Below are 18943 nucleotides of genomic sequence, written 5' to 3' on the forward strand. Positions count from 1 at the left end.
AGGAATGAAAAGGTAGAAGGAGATGATGCATCTGGGCAGAATTTGTCCTTTAAAGATCAGTCTCTAGTGTCTAGCCTCGAAATAGAATGGTCAGACCGTTCTCGTCCAAAAGCTCTGCTTTCTTCGTTCCGTTACTCATGCACTCGTTTCTTCTTGCTCTTACTATCGCCATACAGTACACGCTCACAGCTTCAGTAACCTCAACAGCAAACGGATATCCTTGACATCTGTCTCCTCTTCAGCGACGCCCTTATCGTCGCCACTAACCTTGACAACACCCTTGCTCGCCGCTTTGGAAAAGGTAGCACTCTGTTGAGTGAACATTTCTTCCATCTGTCGCTCCTGCTCAAGTCGGCTAACTTCAGCAACGGCGGCCTTCTCGCCATCCGGCGCGCCATCGGTGCTCGCAGGAGCCAGCACGCTGTATGCCACTTGCACATCGTCTGTTGGCACAAGACCAGCACGCTTACGGAGGCGCTGGATGCGGTTCAGGACTTCTCGGGCGAGACCTTCTTGCGCGAGCTCGGGGTAAGCGAAAGCGTCCAGGACGACCAGGACGTCACCTTCAGTGCCCGCCTCGAGGTTTTTGGTCTCAGCGGACTCCTTGAGTTTACGCTGTACGCGGAGATCTTCTGAAGTGAGTTCTTTGCCTTCGACAGTGAGCTTGCCAGAGTCGAGGAAAGCTCGAAGCTCGCCAGGGGAGACCTTTGGCAAAGCGGCCTTGATCTTTGCCGCATCCTTCTTGAACTTCTGGCCAAGACTCTTCACATCCGGTAGTACGGAGTACTCCACGCCGTATTTGCTCTCTTCGCTCGTGAGGACAAGATCGCGCACGTTGAGTTCTTCTGTAACATAGCGTTCAAGCGTCCGCACATCTTCCAGAAACTCAGGATCCTGGTGCAAGACAATCAAAGTCTTGAGTGGGGTCTTCAAGGACACTGTTCGTCGGTCTCTGCAGATACGACCCAGCTCGATGACCTTCTGCATGCGGCTCACGCGTCGCTCAACTGTAGTGTCGAAAAGCTCTTGTCGCACATCGGGGAATCGGAAGAAGTGAACACTGCGCACATCTTGTCCCTTCGAGATAGACTCTGGCAGATGTGATGCCAGTCGCTGGAAGATATTGTCGCTCAAGAAAGGAATGAAAGGAGCCAGTGCGCGTGTCAATGTGTAAAGAACCTCGTACAGGGTGTTCAGGGCGTGCAGCGTGTCGGTGGTGCTGCCCTCCTCTTCTTCAGCGCCATTTACCTCTCCATCGACACCGTTGGTGGCTGGCGCCGCGGCTGGCGCACCACTTTGACCCTTCAGGCGGTTGCGGTTGAAGCGAATGTACCAGTTTGTTACATCATCAACCATCTTCAACAGCCTAGGCACGACAGTGTAGAGTCTGTAGGCCTCCATCTCCTGATTCACGTACTGGATGAGAGATTGTGTCGCTGCAAGAACCCATCTATCCATGATGTTGTGATTCGACTTTTGTGCTTCAGGGTCGAAGACAAAGTCCTGGTTAGTGTTCTTTTTGTAGAGAGCGGCTTGCTGGGCGAAGAAATTGTATGAGTTCCACAGTGGCAGCAACACACCAGACACGATCTGCTTGACGCCGAGCTCCGCGAATCGCAGTGGTTCACCACGCACCACAGGCGAGTCGATCAGGTAGAGCCTCAGCGCATCGGAACCATACTTGTCAATAACGACCATAGGGTCCGGGAAGTTCTTGAGTGATTTCGACATCTTCTTGCCATCCTCTGCAAGTACGATACCGTTGACAACACAATTCTTGTATGGGAACGTTCCGAAGAGGTGGGTACCGAGCACGGAGAGCGTGTAGAACCAACCACGAGTCTGGTCTAGACCTTCAGCGATAAAGTCACCTGGGAATTTGGTGAAGAGCTCTTTACCAGGACCTTCCTCTGACGTCGTGCCTGACGCCGGATTGGCAGCATCGAAGCCAGGATACGAGAACGGATAATGCGAAGAAGCGTACGGCATCGAACCAGACTCGAACCAGCAGTCGAAGACTTCTTCCACACGACGCAGCGTGCCCTTGCCTTGTTGTGATGGAATGGTGATGGAGTCAATGGTGTCTCTGTGCAGATCCTTGATCTCGCCCTCGTAACCCGACAGTTTCTTCAGCTCTGCAACAGAAGAGACGCAAACAACCTCCTTGAAGTCATCTGACACCCACAGCGGAAGAGGTGTCCCCCAGAATCGATTTCTGCTGACATTCCAGTCTTTTGCAGAGGCAAGCCAGTTGTGGAAACGACCAGTATTTACTGACTCCGGAACCCAATGTGTCTTCTTCAGATTGTCAGTCAGCTGTGGTGAGATCTCCTCTACCTTGATAAACCACGATGGAACAGCGCGTTGGATGAGTGGCGTCTTCGAGCGGGGACAGAATGGATATCTGTGGGTGATCTGGCCCTTTCTGACCATTCGTTGATCCTGCTCGAGCTTCTTGATGATGGCCTTGTCCGCAGCTTTGACGTGCTGACCGACGAAGTCCGTCACGTCGGGAGTGAACTCCCCCTGGGTGTTCAGTGGATTTGGTGGAGGTCGCTCAGGAAGGAAGATCTTCTCTCGCCAGCAAATGGCGTAATCGTCCTCACCGAATGAAGGCGATTGGTGGACAACGCCCACACCTTCGTCTGACTTGACGTATGTGTCGTTGACCACGCGGAAAGCAATGTCCTTGAATTGGTCGTAGAAGTAGCTGAAGATTGGCTTGTACTTCCACCCAGCCAGATCTGTGCCTTTGATCTTCAACGGGAATTGCTGGAACTTGTCCTTCGCCTTCTTCGGGTCCTTGAACAGTACCTTCAGACCCGCTTCGAGCATGATCAAGTTCTTCCCGCTCTCCTTGTCATGCACGACGATGTACTCGAACTCAGGGCTTGTACAGAGCGCCAGATTACTCGGTAGCGTCCAAGGTGTCGTTGTCCATGCCACGAAATTGACCTCACCGCCCACCAGGTTTGTGACCTCTTCAATCTTTGCCCGAACATGCTCCGGTTGCTGGTCCACCGGCAGAACAGGAAAGCTGACTGTGACTGCAGGGTCCTGTACATCTCTGTAGTCTTCCTGTGCCTCAGATTTCGACAGTGCGGTGCCCAAGGCTGTGGAATATGGAAGCACTCTCGCGCCGTGGTATACAAGCCCTTTCTTGTGGAGCTGAGCAAACACCCACCAACAACTCTCCATGAAGGTCGCATCCATCGTCTTGTAGTCGCGATCAAAGTCGATCCATCGTCCCAGTCTTCCAATGACCTTTCTCCACTCCCCAGCGTAGGTCAAGACGACCTCTCGACATCGTCGATTGTACTCTGCTATGCCAATCTTGTCTACTGCAGCCTTGCCTCGCACACCGAACTCCTCTTGTAGTGCTTTATCGATGATCTGCTCGATTGGTACACCATGTGTGTCCCACCCAAACCGACGCTCTACATATCGCCCTCGCATCGACCAATAGCGGGGAATGATGTCTTTTATGGTGGAGGCGAGCAGATGACCATAGTGAGGTGTTCCGGTAGCGAATGGAGGGCCATCGTAGAAGACGTAGGGCTTCTCGTCCTTGCTGAGTTCGAGCTGGCGGTGGAAGGCGTTGTTGTCGTCCCAGTGCGCGAGGATGCGCTCTTCTTCGGCGGGGAAGTTGATAGAGCCCATTGCGGGCGAAGGGTTAAGTGGAAAGCTCTACTTGAGCGCTTGGTAGGTTGCTCACACCTTGGATAGCGAAGTGAGCACTAGGCGAGATCAATCTGCTTGATGTGTTGCCCCAGAATGACTCCTGCAACAGAGTCACCTCTTGAAGTGGGATGAGTAAAAGTGCCAAGAAACGAAAGAATCCCCGAGAAATTCCCGATGGAGACACACCTGCAGTCTGCTGGGCTACACCTTCTACATGAACTGTTCGTCCATCTCGCCGTCAAAGCCGCGAACGAGATACAGCGCGTCGAGCACGCCATTCCAGAATGAACACTACGAGGGCCGATTGACAAGACACAAACACTTTTCGATATCGTACAATATGGACAAGTACTAGATCTACCACTGAGGGGCAGGCTTGGATGCAACATCCAGAATATGGAGATGCAGATGCTCCTCTCCTCCGAACCACTGCTGCTGAATTTCAACACTCAATCTTGCTGTCTCGGCGAGCCTGACTGCTCCAGCAGTCTGGCTCCGTCCGTAGCAGTAGAGCTCACCAGGCGTAGGCTTTCGACACCCAGGTCCAATTCTCTTCAGGCTCGCGATTCACCTTGATTCCCAGCCGCTTCTCGATCTCATTGCAGACGTTCATGGCACCATATATCTCTGCTTTCCCGTTTCCTAGGTTCCGGCACCCATACCTATATCAAACACCGTCAGCGATGCCTATGCAAGACAGCTCGTAATCATCGTTAAGCGCATCACGATAGGGACCGGAGCCGAGTGCAACAGCCTTCAACTTACATATGTCCCTTAGCTTGAATCCACGCAGAACCACTGTGTCTTAAGGTCAGCATCGCATTTCCGCCTACGACATCGACAACTTACCCAGATGCATAACATGCCAAGAATTCCAACAAGCCAGTCTCCTTCGCATTGAGTCGCGACTCTTCGGCCATGAGATCGCCATATATTGCATTGATAGCGAACTCCGAAAGATCTTCCCCCGAAGCCAACGACATATTCTCCAACACGCGATCCGTGTGTTGCGAATAAATCTTCGAAAAGAAGTCTTTCCCTCTGGCATCCTTCTCCGCCCGACCCAAAGACTGTCGCAAAGACTTATCCTCATCCAAAGCCTTCAAAATCTGAGGCGTCTGTTCCTTAATGGCTTTACGCAAACTCGTGCACGCATTTATTCCCTAGAACACTTGCCACATAAATACAAGACTCCCAAAAACCACCTCATACTCAACAATTCAACGAGAATGGACAGTAACTTACTCACCTTCGGAAACCCCACCAACGCCGAATTCTTCAACAACGCCTCCCTCAACTTCCTCGCCTTGCCCAATAACTCTGAATCAAAACTTGCAGTCTTGACATATTTCCACAAAGCCTCAATCAAATCCATTCGATCATTGGTCTGGAAAACTACTCCGGCGTAAATATACCAATTCCCTCTCCCCGCACCAGGAAACTGGCTTTCGAGTTTCTGGAAGAAACCATTATCGATCGTAGTCTTGTTCTTGGTGATTTTCGGTATCGGAATCGACATGGAGATCTTCTTGTCGTTAGAACTATTTCTTGTTTCGGTAATTTGGAAGCTGACACGATGACGCGATGTGACGGCCAGTGCTTGTGTGGTTCTCAGAGAAACAATTTTTTGCCTGGAAGCGGTAGAAATACACTAGTTTGAACGACGAGTCGGAATGTTGGGCGACTTTTACTCCACATAAAAGCCTGGAGAAAGTGCAAACTCGTGGGTTGGGTGTTGCGTCATGTCTTTGCGAAGTGCCGAAGAAGGCCCTCTACCCGATTCTGGACTCATGAGCGCGGACGGACGGAGTGTGGTGTGAGAACCAAGTGGCTGTGTCTGTAGCGAGAGGGATCACGGAGAATTGGACGTGTTCTTGCACCTGCTGGCTCGAAGCTGGTGTAGCATTCGCGCAGCGTTGCGCTGATTTCTATCATAATTTTGCGAAAGATTGGCGGCTGGCAACGACTTTTTCCAGAGCATTGTCAACGACTATGCGCTGTCACAATGATATTACATCAGATAAAGATATGTCTCGACGTCAGGCTCATTGCTTTCAGTAGGAACATGATCTACAGTCCCGTACACTCCCACTCGCCGAAAGTATGGAATGCTGCTCTGTTCCAGCCAAGACTCAGATACGCGCTTCAAGATTAGGCCATCTTCCTGCGCAAAGATAATACTGTTCTCCGGCGTCCTCTTACCAGCGATGGGCAGGTATGCAGCCTCGAAAGGAAATTCCATAGGCGAATCCAGTCGAACATGCACGAGTCGCAAGCTTCTTGAACCATGTATCTCCAACGCATCTTGCTCCAATGACGGAAACTGTCGATCTTCAGCAATATATAGGCTCTTGAGTACAGTCGCAGTCCACAGCCTGCCCGCGAGGTGAAGTGTAGGAAAAATCAACTGCCCCTGAGCGCCCCCCATAGCTCCAAGCGCATTCAATGCAGCCTTCGACGGGTCGGGGTCATCGCGGATGATGTACTGCTTGAGTTCTGCCCAACGTTCCAATCCGTAGGTGCGGAATCGCTCATCGAGGAATATCAGGCCAGTTACATGCGCCCACGACCATGAGGGTGCAACAAGGGGGAAGCGCACGAGCTTCTGTGACGTTTTCTGGAACTCTCCACAGCAGACTTTCCGGTAGTGAAGTACGCCAATGGCCAAAGAGATATTGGTCACCTGTGAACGAAGAGCAGAAGCTGGCCACTCCAGACAGAGCTCTCAGTCTGTCCATGGAAAAAGACATTTGGCAATTGGCGTACGCACTAACCAGTGACGGCCACATCTCGAGCGCCAACTCTTTCTGGTAAACACTGTCAGCCTCACGTATCACGTCCACGATTGGAAGCGTGTTCGGGCATTCGCTAGAAGCAGGCTCGCCGTTTGGGTAAGTCTCGCACGCTTCGGCCTCTCGACATTCCCAGTGAAGTTCTCGTGAACAAAAGTATAAATTCCGTCTCGACAAGATGCGTTCTTGGAACACCCAAGCACGGCTTCCCAAGCTCGATTCGCCCAGCTCCGCTGCGCATACATCCCAAGATACCGCGATGGAGTGCTGAGTCGGTGCGCTTGGAAGTGTGTCTGACAAGTCGAGCGTGATAGAGTAAGTCGTGCAGTGTCGAGGATCCCGGTCAAAGAACAGGCCTGCGGCGCTATCGTTCTCACTTGCTGCAGAAATATTGCAGAACGAATTGCCATAGACTCGGTCCATCGCCATGATCTCCGAGCCCAGCTCATCTGGGTTGTCTTGCACTATGCATAGAGAGTCCACCCAGAGGTATGGGATGCCAAGACGTTGAGCAACACTCATCGCATCACGAACAGATGTCTTCAGATTCTCGATAGGAATTCCCTCACGAAAACTTGGCAATGTTGCCTTGGACAGCAAGGTTAGCGCATCCGGAAACCATCTATGGCTCATAGTCATGTAGCGCACATCAAGCTCATATTCGTCTCTGGAAGCTTCGCGGAGGCACGCGGCAAGGCCACTCTCTGAGGTCTGGATGTGAATTAGGCGGGTCGGCCTCCAAGACGTTGCTGGTTGCTGGTTGCATAGTGGATGATCTAGTGCATAGCTCTAGCCACTTCTTCGCCAGATCTAAAGTTGCATCAGATCCAGTATTGAGGTCAGCAATGTGAGAGACTTTCCTCGTTTCGTGGTCTACTGGCGTTAGCACGATCGAGACGTCTCGTCCAAAAGAACGCACTCCGTCCGGATGCTGGTCTTGAGCTCCAATGGTCGCCCAGAAGTACACAGTCATGGAATTATTCGTTTGCTGCGCGTGCTGCTGGTCATCGATCGAGCTAAAGACGGCGTAATCGCCACCCTCTTCCACATCTTCGTGCTCCGGCAACTCGTAGTGACCGCGCAGTGCTGGACTTCTCAACTCGCTTGTGACTTCGACGTCGTCACCGAGCTTGAAATCTGTAATGCAATCTCGCACTCTGAGCCAAAGCCAAGTGCAAGCTGGACAGCCATGGTCGGAAGATGCCCGCAACTCGTGCAAACTTGAGTGGTGCTCGCTGGCCCTGTCCGTGTAGTCTAGATCATCGTAATCGTCTCGGGATATAGCTGGTGTTGCACGCAGTGCTGTAACGCAGACTGCGCAGAGGTCCGCGGGAGTCGCGTGGGCAGACATTACCTCTTACCCGGACGTATGTGATATACTACTTCGACGCGTTCTTCGTTGTGGATGAAGGAATCGCGTAGGATCATGACGCGCTCTACGCCGCGTTGGTGTACGGCTGAGAAGGCGCAACACAGATGTGGAGACATGCAGCTTTCGTCTTGCAAATCACTGTCATCGTATTCTGAGTTGAGTGGGGAAATGTCTTTCTATGAATTGCGAGGAAGTTGAGTAAGAGAGGAGGGAAACGCTGGAGGCGAGGGATAAGCCAAGCCCATCAAGCTGAGACGGCAGGTGCACACCACGTCAACAACACTGCAGATCATCATTCGACACACGGAAGGGATGGAGAGACACGATAACAAGATGAACAAAATAAGAGTGGAAACGATGTCCATTTCCTCGTTGTCACTATATGTCTCCACATGACCGTCATCCTCCACCGTGATATGCATTCGTCATGTCTCTCATATGTCCCATACGTGCCAAACCAACTGTCATCACAGCCATGGTCTTTCCAAAACGCAAATGACCTGTATATCATGAAACACCGCTCCGAGCAAATGCAGAAAATCAAACCAGTGCGGGTATCCAAGATATGCGTAATGCATGAAACAACCAACCCGGATAACAACAAAGCGCCATTCGCTGAAAACGGTACATCTAAGACACTTACTCCCACCTTTCCCCACCACCACCACCATCGTCAACCAGACTTCCCACCGCGCTTGCCGAATCCGCTTGCGATTGAGCTCTTGAGCAACGGCGGGTCCGAATGTTTCGTGACGTCCATCGTGCAGCATGTGACAGTGCACCATGAGAAGCTCGTCAATCTCAATGGCCGCCGCCACCACAGCTTAGCATACGAGTTTGCACCCAAGTGCTGAAACGCATCCAGCTCCCACTGCGCGGCTCGTGTTTGGTGGTTGAATACTGGATCTGACCAGTTTTCTCGCTCTCTCCAGGTCTGTCGCCATACCTCGGCAGTGTCGCATCGTGAGCAGGTCGATAGTTTTCGTAAGAGCGGCCGTATACGGTATCGGCAAGCTCTTCGTCTTCTTGTTGTGCACCACCAAGTACTGTAGCAGCCGAGCCTTTCCGTTTCTTTGCTGGAATCTTTTCTTCCGACTTTGCACTCCGAGATGCAGTAGACTGCTTGCGTTGCTTCGCAGCCTCCTTTCTCGCTTCATCTGACTCGCGGCGTTTCTGCTGTTTGCTGTCTTTCCTCGCTTCCTTCTCTTCGAACTTTCTTCTCGCATTGCGGATGAGCTCATCGCGAGACTGTGTGTCCGGATCTGATCGTCGGCCGGAAACCAAGCTGAAGGCCTTGTCGATGCTAGGTCGGCCACCGGTCGTCTGCGGTGATAGAGCCAGTTCTGAGTGGTCGGTGCCTCTTCGTGAACGACCTTTGGTGCCGGACGGGCTTGAAGCTCGAGACATTGTGGACAAGTTGGACTGCGAAGCGCTGGTCAACTTGGGCACCAGACCTAGGTCGCTAGCGGTGTGCGATTGCGATAGTGGGGTGGGGTTCGTCGAGGTGATGGACATGCTCCTCTTCGTTCGGAAGGCGCCCAAGCGAAACTCGTCCTCCACCACATCGTCACTTTCGTTGGCATGCTCATCGTTCAGCGAGCTGGCATAGCTAGCACCAGGCGGGGTGTATGGCCTCGGCACCTTTGTCGCAGGGTGAACGAAGGGCTGTCCGGGCCTGAATGTGCCGGAGCCATTCGACACCTGAGAGCCAATGCTGGTGGTCCGAGCATGTGTCTGTCTTCTGCTCGGATGGCCAAAGCTAACATCAGCAGCCGACCTGCTGGCAAAGTCGGATATCCCCAGACCTGCCAGTCGCTCGTTCTCTGCTATGCTCTTGTTGAGATCAATCGTGCCCTGATCGTCCTTACTACTCGACATCTTCCTTAGATAAGGCTTGATCTTGGGTGTGGAAGAAGCAGTTGCACTCGTGGGAGTGACATCGGGGTAGGACTCCTCGTAGGTGGCATATGGAGTTGTGAATTGGTGGCCGCCGACAAAGGGTGAGGGTGGCCCTGGTAACGAGCCCGACCCGCCGCGCCTATGTAACTTTGCATGGTTCGCGGAAGATTGCTTTGCGGATGTGTTGGTGTTGGGAAAAGGAGACGATGCTTTCTGCGAGGACATGTCTCGATCGGTTTTCACCACGATGTGCTTGGGTCGACTTCGTGAAGATGCAGGCGAGAATGGTGATCGGGGACTCTCATTGCGGTGCGAGAGGTTTGAGCCGGATCGAATGTTCCGGGTTGACAGCGTCAGCTGGGGCAGTGAGGTTGAAATGGTCGTGTGCGAGGTGTTGGATTTGCTGCGGCCAGCGCTACGGTTCGAGTGCAGCAGTGAGGCCATGGTGATGGGTACAGATCTCTCCACGGCTGAGTGCGGGCGCTATGCATGTGATCGCAGCCTGGACTCGTCGACACTGTGGCTAAGCTTTGCAACACCACCCAGACCAGCTGAGTCCCGGGTACTGCTTTCGAGTGCGTGCGATGGCTCCGTCGTCGCCTCCCAGTACGGGACGAGCGACTCCCGTGCTGGTAGGCGGAGGGATAAGAAGGCGATTTGAGAGTGAGACTCGGCGTGAACGGCATACGAGCGCGGTGCCCAGGCGTTGCAATCGTGGCGCGTACCAATCAGCGTGGAGCGTGGAAGTGGACCTTCGGAGGTACGGTTCGTAGGCAGGCTATCATCATTTAGCCAAGTCTGCAGACGGCATTGATGATGCCAGCGCGTCGCAATTTTGCCTCGACCAGTGGGTGATGTATGGATGAGATGATGGTGGAGGTGGAGGTGAAGAAGATGAGGCACATCTCTAGTCTACCACGCCATGCTCGATCACTCGATGCTGACGAAAGCGTTGGCGTTGGCATGCCACAGATCTAGACGCTCACGGAATCCTTTGGAGCCATTATCAACCTCGCGTCCACTTATTAGTCCTCGCACTCGCCCCGCCGCCGTCTGCGCTGCCACTCGCGCCGACCGACGGACTGCTGTCGCGGGCTCTCGGAGGCAGCGTGCACCCCTCCTCACCGCCATGAGAAGTGTCTGTGATATCCTGACCGCACTGCGCACGGCTGTCTCAGCTCCGCCGTCCGCCGACATCAACCAGGGTGTCCCTCAACGCTGCACGTGTGCAACAAGTGTGGGGTCGCCAGAGAGCTGCAGCCACGAACCAAGATCTTGGAAAGCGGTTGAGCCATTTTATCCGTCCGCAGTCGTGTTGTGCATAACTTGCATTCCTTTAACTGCGGGCAGCCTGGACACTTTCCCAATGCATCTGCACCTCCGCCGCTCCAGCTGCAACCAAATCGCGCTCACGCACATGTACCTCTGTATGCCGGGACCGAGAGGCTGAACATGCCGACCTTGCTCATCGCAAATGCTGGCCAGCGTGGTCTCAGGCGAGCTTGCCGACTCGTCAGAAGCACAGCTCCGGATGCAGTTGCGAGAGCTTAGATGCCGCCATCTCCATGCACCGTGTTGCTGTTGCACGCCCGCTGCTCGAGCACTGCGGGCGACGAACCTTCCCAGCGGTGAGATGTCGCCATTGCTGTCCTTGTCCGCAATGCTTCGATAACGACGAAATGCAGTCTCCGCGGTAGTGCGATTTGTGTTGTGTTGTGGTTGTGGTGTTTGACGACGTTCATCAGAAGCACGTGAAGTCCAGCGCAAGTTACGGATTTCGGGCAGTCACGGTCACGGTTGCTGTGATGCACACGGAAGTGGTCGCGACTTCCTCGCACCTGCTCGCGTCTAACCACAGCATGCGCCATGTACGGTGTCCCACGTGGACCAAGTCGTTATCGAGTTGCTCATCGGCGTTTCAGCAGACGAGCATGACTTGCGAGAGCCTTCATGGCTGTGTGGTAAAGTCCGGACTCTGCCACATGCCCCGAGTCTCAGCTGCATTGCAGCTATTTCGACCGGGGCAGCTTCTATTGCTGTCGTCTGACTTGGAGCTTATTATTCACCTCTTCGTAGAGAAGGCTTGCGATGCTCACTTAGGGCCAGACCCCGCCACGCTCCGAACGATGCCGCTGCAGCCTGCTATCCCGGACGACTCTCGTGCAGTAGACAGCACGCACTTGGAAAAGGGACCGAATTTGATGCCTTGCCACTTTCAACAAGCTCTCCTGGTGCCCGCAGAGCTCGCAGTGCATCTTCCAGCCAAGCTCTACCTTGCATGGCCGCGGAATGATCAACGAACAGATACCGCAAAGAACCGACTCCGAAAAATACCACGCCATGACCTCGTGGCAACGACGATGCTGCCCAGTACTGTCCTGCGTCCCACGACTTCGAGCCTCAATCTAGCTCTGGTAGAGATTTGCGACAGGAGGAGAGCTTCCATGCCAGGAAGCGAAGCAGCCCAGAGCTTTTCCTTTCCAGACATCAAGTACTGACACCTGTTGATCAAGCTCAGATGGATCAATGCAAGCTTGCACTACGAATTGTCAGATGGCCTACACTTGATGCGTCAGCTGCGTTGTTTGGCTCGACAGGTTGTGCGCTCTGTCAAGTCCGCTCTTGAAAGCCGCAATTCGCTGCTGCGTAATACCAGGACTCTGCTTCAAAGCGGAAGACAGCGGCGAACGTGGTTTACAAATTGTCCCGCGTGTCCAGTGCTCGCAGCGATGTTTCTACCGCAACGCTGTCCCGGTCATGCTCGGTCAGGCCGTAGAGTGCAGACCACAGGCTCTTCTTGCACTTCCGCTCGCAAGCGCGATTGAAAGAGAACTGAGACAGATGTCAGGTCCTCAAGGAGATGTGTTCCTGCGATCGGCACAATTACTCTGACGTCGAAATCACGGATGGCGATCTCCGCTTGTCTCCTCGAAGAAGCTACTTGGCACAATAGCATGCGGTCATCAGCATTGTTGAGGTAAGTGGACCAACGTTATATTTGACAAATCTGTCTTTAGCCATTGCAGAACAGGTGTTCGCCCGAAATGGCTTTGTCTCCATCCATTGTCCGAGAAATTGGGTTCGAATTGCCGCGCAATGTTCTAGAGCTTTCAACTCTAGGCATTGCCGGAGGGCAACAAAGAATACGCATGAAGCCTCGAGCAGCCTTCTTTGGATCCGGACGGTAACTCTTGACGCGCACCATGTGGCAGTCGTCCACACTCGTCACTGATGAAAGGACGCAGAATTTATACTTATCAAAATTCATCTGCTGAGTTGGCGATGTGTACTACGGCCACAGAAACTCAATATGCGGTCGTTACAGTCGTTGTTGCTCCTAGCTGGAGTGGCAGTCGCACTGACGCCTGAACAGTGGCGCTCGCAGTCAATCTACCAGGTTCTCACAGACCGTTTCGCACTGACCAACGGGTCAACTACACAGCCTTGCGGATGGGGTAACTACTGTGGAGGAACGTGGCAAGGCATTGTAAACAAGCTAGATTATATCAAGGGAATGGGGTTCACAGCAGTGTGGATCTCACCGGTAGTGGAGAACATCCCTAACTCGAGATATGGGCAGCCATACCACGGGTGAGTTTCCACGACACACATTGTGGATAGCACTTCTAACAACGTTAGATACTGGGCACAAAACATTTACGCTTTGAATACGAATTATGGAACTCAAGACGATCTCAAAGCTCTCTCTGCTGCGCTGCATGCCAGGGGAATGGCAAGTATCAGGAGTGCAGAGTCGCATGCTGGTGCTGACGTGTGACTAGTACCTTATGGTGGATGTAGTTGCCAATCACATGGCATCAAGCGAGCCTCCGTCAGCTGTCAAATACGACCACCTCTACCCATTCAATGATGCCAAGTACTATCACCCTTATTGCCCTCTTGACTACAGCAACAAAACAAGTGTCGAGCAATGCTGGATGGGAGATACAGTCGTGCCTTTGCCCGACTTGAGGACTGAAGATGCTGCTGTTCAGCAGAGATTCCAGTCATGGATCACACAGCTTGTATCAAACTACTCCATTGACGGCCTGCGTCTTGACAGCGCTATGCAGACCGATCAGCAGTTCTGGCCAGGTTTCGTGTCAGCTTCTGGAGTTTACGCGATAGGCGAAGTCCTCGATGGCAACCCAAACACTCTTTGCAAATGGCAAAACTACATGCCAGGAGCACTCAACTATCCAGTCTACTACTGGCTTATCCGAGCTTTCTCATCCAATACTGCTACCATGAACGAGTTGGCGAACAACATTCAGTGGCTCAACGCGACATGCCAAGATACCACACTGCTCGGCAACTTCATCGAGAATCACGATCAAGCGCGATTCCCATCCATCACGAAAGATATCGGGCTGACCAAGAACGTCATTGCATTCACAGTGCTCAACGATGGAATTCCAGTCGTCTATCAGGGGCAAGAGCAAGGATTCTCAGGAGCTACTGATCCCTACAACCGCGAGCCGCTCTGGACTTCGTTCTACAGCACAAAGTCAACACTGTATACATTCTACTCGGCACTCAATGGTGCAAGACGTTTGGCAATCAACAAGGACAGCACATATGCCAGCTCCAAATCGACTGTTTGGTACTCAGACGCACAAACGATCGTGACCAGGAAAGGCGCCTCAAACGCCTACCTCATCTCCTTGTTCACAAATCGTGGCGCCGGCAACAATGGCAACATTATTTTGCCAGCGGCGAAGACTGGCATCCAGCCAGGCACGAAATTCACCGATCTTTTGAGCTGTGAAGTCTTCTCCGCAGACACCTCGGGCAATCTCGCCATTTCCATCACCAATGGTCTACCAAGAGCTCTGTACATAACTTCAGCCTTAACCGGCAGCGACACCTGCGCGTACACGAACACCGCTCTCGCCTCAACACCCAATCCAGTCCGAGTCCCAACAGCAACGACCGCCTCTCGAATCATCAGCTCCACAGCCCGCCCTCAATCATGCCAAACAGCTAGCACTGTCTCCGTCACCTTCAACCAGAAAGTCACAGCCAAATGGCTCGAAAGCATTTCCGTAGTAGGCTCAATTCCTCAACTTGGCAACTGGAACCCTCCACAAGGTTTCAATTTATCGGCAGCGGGTTATACTTCCACGTCGCCAATCTGGAGTGGTACAATCAAACTTTCTGCTGGCACGTTTTTTGAATACAAGTTCATCAAGTATAATTCTACTAGTAATACTGCTCTGACATGGGAGGCGGATCCTAACAGGAAGTATACTGTTCCGAGGAGTTGTGCGACGAGTGTGGTTGTGCCTGGAAGTTGGCAGGGATAAGTTGAGAGACTGTGTTGAGGGAAAAAGCTTTGGCTGTTGGTTAATTTGTACTTGTATGTATTTGGTTCTTGTATATAATGTATAACTCTTGTCGACCACTATACACCTGATCGCGCGATATTATCAGTGATGGAACGTCTGGGCACGATCGACGGTGGTCATCTTCCTGCACCCTGCCATGCAAAGCTGTGGTGCTTCTATGATGTTTCTGGTCAGCTTTTTTGTACTCCCATTCATGCCCTGATTTGTTCTTCGCGTAGCATGCATTCTCAAATACCCTGCTGTGCAACGACAGACCCATGTGGATCCGATGGTGACACCGCACTTGCCAAGCCTGGAGAATAACTTCGCACGTGCTGAGTACCGAAGTGGTAAGAACATATCACCGCGCGTGTGGTCTGTTCGCAGAACTGGGTTTCAAAGTAACAAGATCTGGTGCTGGAAGCTGGATACTCTGTGACAGTAGGCCAAGGAGTCGAAACTTTCGTAGCACAACGAAGCTCGTAGCCTCGTACTGATCTAGGATCGGGCGGCTGCCGGCATAAGTTGATAAATAAACAATGCTGGAACAGCTGTAGGTCGCACGCATAATAGGCGCCGATTGGGCTATAATGTGGTCAATGTGCCCGCACCCAGGTTGAGCCCGCATTCTTTTGCCGGATATCTCGTTTGTTATCGTCGTCTATTGAGGTTCGTGGCGTACGGGGCCTCCACCATGTCGGAGTGTAGCATGGAAACGCAGAAGAGGTTGCAAAACTTAGCCATTGCATTGCCCACATGCTTGCTGTCACTAGCTTTGGCCTGCGCTGTGCTGCTTCATGTCAATCGGCGAAGAATTGTCACCCGGTTATACCACAAGTGGAATAGTCCTGTCGACAGAGGCTCCGGAGAGAATCGTCCAGACACGAAGCATTGGTCCGAGGTAGCCTTTTCATCGGAGACGAACAGCCGGCCGAGCTGTGTGCTGCCAGACGTCGATGTCTCTCCTTCGAACAAGCCGGATCCCTACCACCCCGTCACCCGTCAGGAGCCAAGCAGAACTGTTGGCACCCCGAACTTTCCTGGCCCAAGGCAGCTGCTCGCCGGACGCCAAAACCCTGTCGAGCGTTTAAATTCGTCCGAGAAGTCGTTTCTTGGTCATAGACCTCGGTGCGCTACCCCAGACACGCCTCTCAGCCGCAAAGATCAGCTTGCGCACAGGGCCAGACTCATACAAGATACTCATGTCAGGCTGGGTTCGATCTCGCCGGAGCCGCCTCTGGTCGAGAGTCCTCAAGCCGTAGCCGACGCCATGCACGACTACAGTGGCTGCGACACGCATATCAACGGGATTGACGCTGTGGAACAGCAAGTGAAGCCGACCAAAGAACGACCAAGAAGCTTCTCCAGACCACTTTCGAAATCCAGCCGTCCAACTTCTCCTTACGGACGGCCTATCTCGCCTACCGGATCGATTCGTTTGGTTGACAGGGGCTCGAAGGATATGGAAGTGGCGAGGAGATGCATGAGTGATGCGATCGGAACGAGGCTTGACGAAGTCTTTGTGCCCGAGTGGGAGCCGGTGGTGGACGAAACGCGGTGGGCAACGAAGTGAGCAGGCAGGCGGCTGCAGTATCGATGCTAGAAGGCTCAGTCAGTCAGCACCGTGGCTGTGGCGTGCAGGAAGTAGAGGTAGTCACTGTATGGTTGATGTTGTTGCCGCTTACTTTGCCAGTCCGCGCTTCATTTGACGGTCGAAGAACGGCATTGTGCCAACTGAAGTCAAGGCCGTTGAGATTGGTTGTTGCCTCAGTTCGAGCGTGCCCACTAGGTCTGTGCTTCGCACTTGACGTTTTGTTTACTCCTCCGAGCTCAATAGCTTCCTCGTCAGCTTCCGACACAACAACCACCCGGAACCGTCGCTTTAGCAAGAGAACAGACAGCCACCACGATGTCTCTCGCGCAATCGATGTGGGCCACAGGACCCGCGAGCAGAGCCCCTGCTGTACGCGCTGTAAGTGCGATCCTCGCTCCTCCTCGACCGCCATTGACTGACTTGCTTGTAGCCAGCAGCACCCCTCAAGCCGCGTAGTAGCGCTGTCAGCATCACCGCTCCTCCATCAATGGCCGCTCCAACGGCAACGGCACCCGCTACTCTGCCTCGCGCAGCCGCTGTCAATTTGGCAGTGACCAACACCCCCAGCACCGCCCCTGTGCGCGCGCCAAGTCCCATGGCGAACAACCCGAACTTGCCGCAGCTCTACAACCCGCACTCTGCTGCACTGGCCGATGCTAAAGCTGCGGCTGCCATGTTCAGAACCAGCGGAGGTGCAAAGGGGGAGTTCGCGGCTCGCAAAGCCCAGCCTCGCGGTCGTGCAGAGTTCGAACAAGAACGCCCGTCAGTGCCACGCTCCAGCGCCGTGCCGTCTACCTCTTTCTCCTTCTCGCGTCCTCCACCAGCAGCACCGGTTCGCATCACACCAGCTCCATCTGCTCCGCGCAAAGACGATGACTTCGTCCAGCAAGCACTAGCCAAGATGTTGGCTCAAGATAAGAACCAGCACGCTGCGCCAGAGCCGACCGCCGACACTGACCAGTCTTCGTTGACAAGCAAGAAACACGGTCGCCAGGAAGAGAGCCGTGCTGCTGTTGCGGGCCGTGCTGCAGACATGGCCGTGCAGGAGAAGACCAAGGAGAGCTTGGCGAAGGATGAGACCAGCCCCAACCTTCCACCACACAAGCGTGTCAAGGGCGCAGATGCTGTAGCCGGCTTATCAACGGCCGCTGAAGCGCGTGTCCCCTCTCCATCGAATTTGGTCTCTCCAGTCGCTCCTCCAAAGAATTGGGGTCAAACGATGGAGTCTTTCAAGAAGAATCTTCTCGACAAGGCTACCGCGGCCGATGGCACTGCTTCATCAAGCGGTCCCCCACTTTCAGCTCAGTACGACACGGCTAGAGCTACTGTCAATGCCACCATCGCTCCTGCTGATCCGAGCAATTCAGAACACAACACCGCTGCTGTCAAGGTTGAGCGCGCCTTTGCTGCTCAAATGGAAGAGGCAGCCAAGCGCCAAGAGGAGGATACGGGCAAAGCTGTCCTCCAGCAGAGCGAGACGGTCGTATCTCAGCCCAAGGTCACCGGAATGAGCGAGGCCGAGTATGGAAGCAAGGCAGCCAAGCTGCTCATTGAAAAGGAGCGCATCAAGAAGGAGCGCGAGAAGCTGGATCAGGCTGAGGAGGACATCAACTCTCGCCTCGAGGCCCTGACGAAGACGTTTCTGGGGGCTTAGCGAGCCCGTGGACTTGTATACTGAGCCTTCTACGGTGGTATTGGGCGTTGACGGTGGCTGTATTGACGGCAAGCACTGTGAGAGAGTGCAATACGTGAGCGTCTTTTGTAGCCAACAAGTATGAGAATCAAGCTTCGCATCGCATGCTCTCACGACTCGCTTTGACTTGATGCCGCGGAATGCGTGCATTGGCCCCGATGTCCAGCCCTCGAGTGAATGGAGCACTATCAGGAATCGAGGACTTAACGGTGACAATGTGTTCAAAAATAGTGCTTCTCGTTGCATTTCCTCGCGATTCGACAGCATCGAAGCAACGGAATATCTGAATTGGTGGTGAGCTGCAGCCTTTGAGTGAATGGAGAGCGTCAAAATTGGAGGCCATATTAGGTAAAAGTGTTCGAAAATGGTATTTCGCGTCGGATTTTCTCGGGATGTGATCGCATCTAGGACACTGAAGGGGCGGATTGGTAGAGAGCTGCAGCCCAGAAGTGAATAGAGAGCGTCGGAAATTAGGGCAACAGCAGGTGAAAGCTTTCGAAAATTGTATTCCGCGTTAAGCTTTCTCGGAATTTTATGGCATCTAGGCCACAGAATGTGCGGGTTGGACGCAAGCTGCAGCCCTAA

General features: G+C 53.3%; 6 protein-coding genes across 6 annotated transcripts; 2 read left to right on the top strand and 4 right to left on the bottom strand.

Annotated features, from left to right (window-relative positions):
- Positions 1–183: 183 nt before the first annotated feature.
- RHO25_008741 (uncharacterized protein) lies at positions 184–3660 on the bottom strand (the record flags this gene model as incomplete). The annotated part of the gene is made up of 1 exon (XM_023604547.2): positions 184–3660. The coding sequence occupies one exon, from the start codon at positions 3658–3660 to the stop codon at positions 184–186; it is 3477 nt and encodes a 1158-aa protein (XP_023460608.1).
- Positions 3661–4195: 535 nt separating this feature from the next.
- RHO25_008742 (uncharacterized protein) lies at positions 4196–5200 on the bottom strand (the record flags this gene model as incomplete). The annotated part of the gene is made up of 4 exons (XM_023604548.2): positions 4196–4343; positions 4447–4479; positions 4531–4844; positions 4931–5200. 4 exons carry the CDS (start codon positions 5198–5200, stop codon positions 4196–4198), a joined length of 765 nt encoding a protein of 254 aa, XP_023460609.1.
- Positions 5201–5692: 492 nt separating this feature from the next.
- Positions 5693–7824, bottom strand: RHO25_008743 (uncharacterized protein; the record flags this gene model as incomplete). The annotated part of the gene is made up of 4 exons (XM_065603099.1): positions 5693–6364; positions 6456–6488; positions 6717–7184; positions 7393–7824. 4 exons carry the CDS (start codon positions 7822–7824, stop codon positions 5693–5695), a joined length of 1605 nt encoding a protein of 534 aa, XP_065459171.1.
- An 822-nt stretch (positions 7825–8646) lies between these two features.
- Positions 8647–10188, bottom strand: RHO25_008744 (uncharacterized protein; the record flags this gene model as incomplete). Its single annotated transcript, XM_023604549.2, has 1 exon — positions 8647–10188. The coding sequence occupies one exon, from the start codon at positions 10186–10188 to the stop codon at positions 8647–8649; it is 1542 nt and encodes a 513-aa protein (XP_023460610.1).
- Positions 10189–13054: 2866 nt separating this feature from the next.
- RHO25_008745 (uncharacterized protein) lies at positions 13055–15050 on the top strand (the record flags this gene model as incomplete). The annotated part of the gene is made up of 3 exons (XM_023604550.1): positions 13055–13335; positions 13384–13481; positions 13546–15050. The coding sequence occupies 3 exons, from the start codon at positions 13055–13057 to the stop codon at positions 15048–15050; spliced, it is 1884 nt and encodes a 627-aa protein (XP_023460611.1).
- A 1930-nt stretch (positions 15051–16980) lies between these two features.
- Positions 16981–18319, top strand: RHO25_008746 (uncharacterized protein; the record flags this gene model as incomplete). The annotated part of the gene is made up of 2 exons (XM_023604551.2): positions 16981–17043; positions 17096–18319. 2 exons carry the CDS (start codon positions 16981–16983, stop codon positions 18317–18319), a joined length of 1287 nt encoding a protein of 428 aa, XP_023460612.2.
- Between the last annotated feature and the right edge of the window lie 624 nt (positions 18320–18943).

This window comes from Cercospora beticola, chromosome 5 (genome assembly GCF_033473495.1).
Source record: "Cercospora beticola chromosome 5, complete sequence".
NCBI classification, from domain to species: domain Eukaryota; kingdom Fungi; phylum Ascomycota; class Dothideomycetes; order Mycosphaerellales; family Mycosphaerellaceae; genus Cercospora; species Cercospora beticola.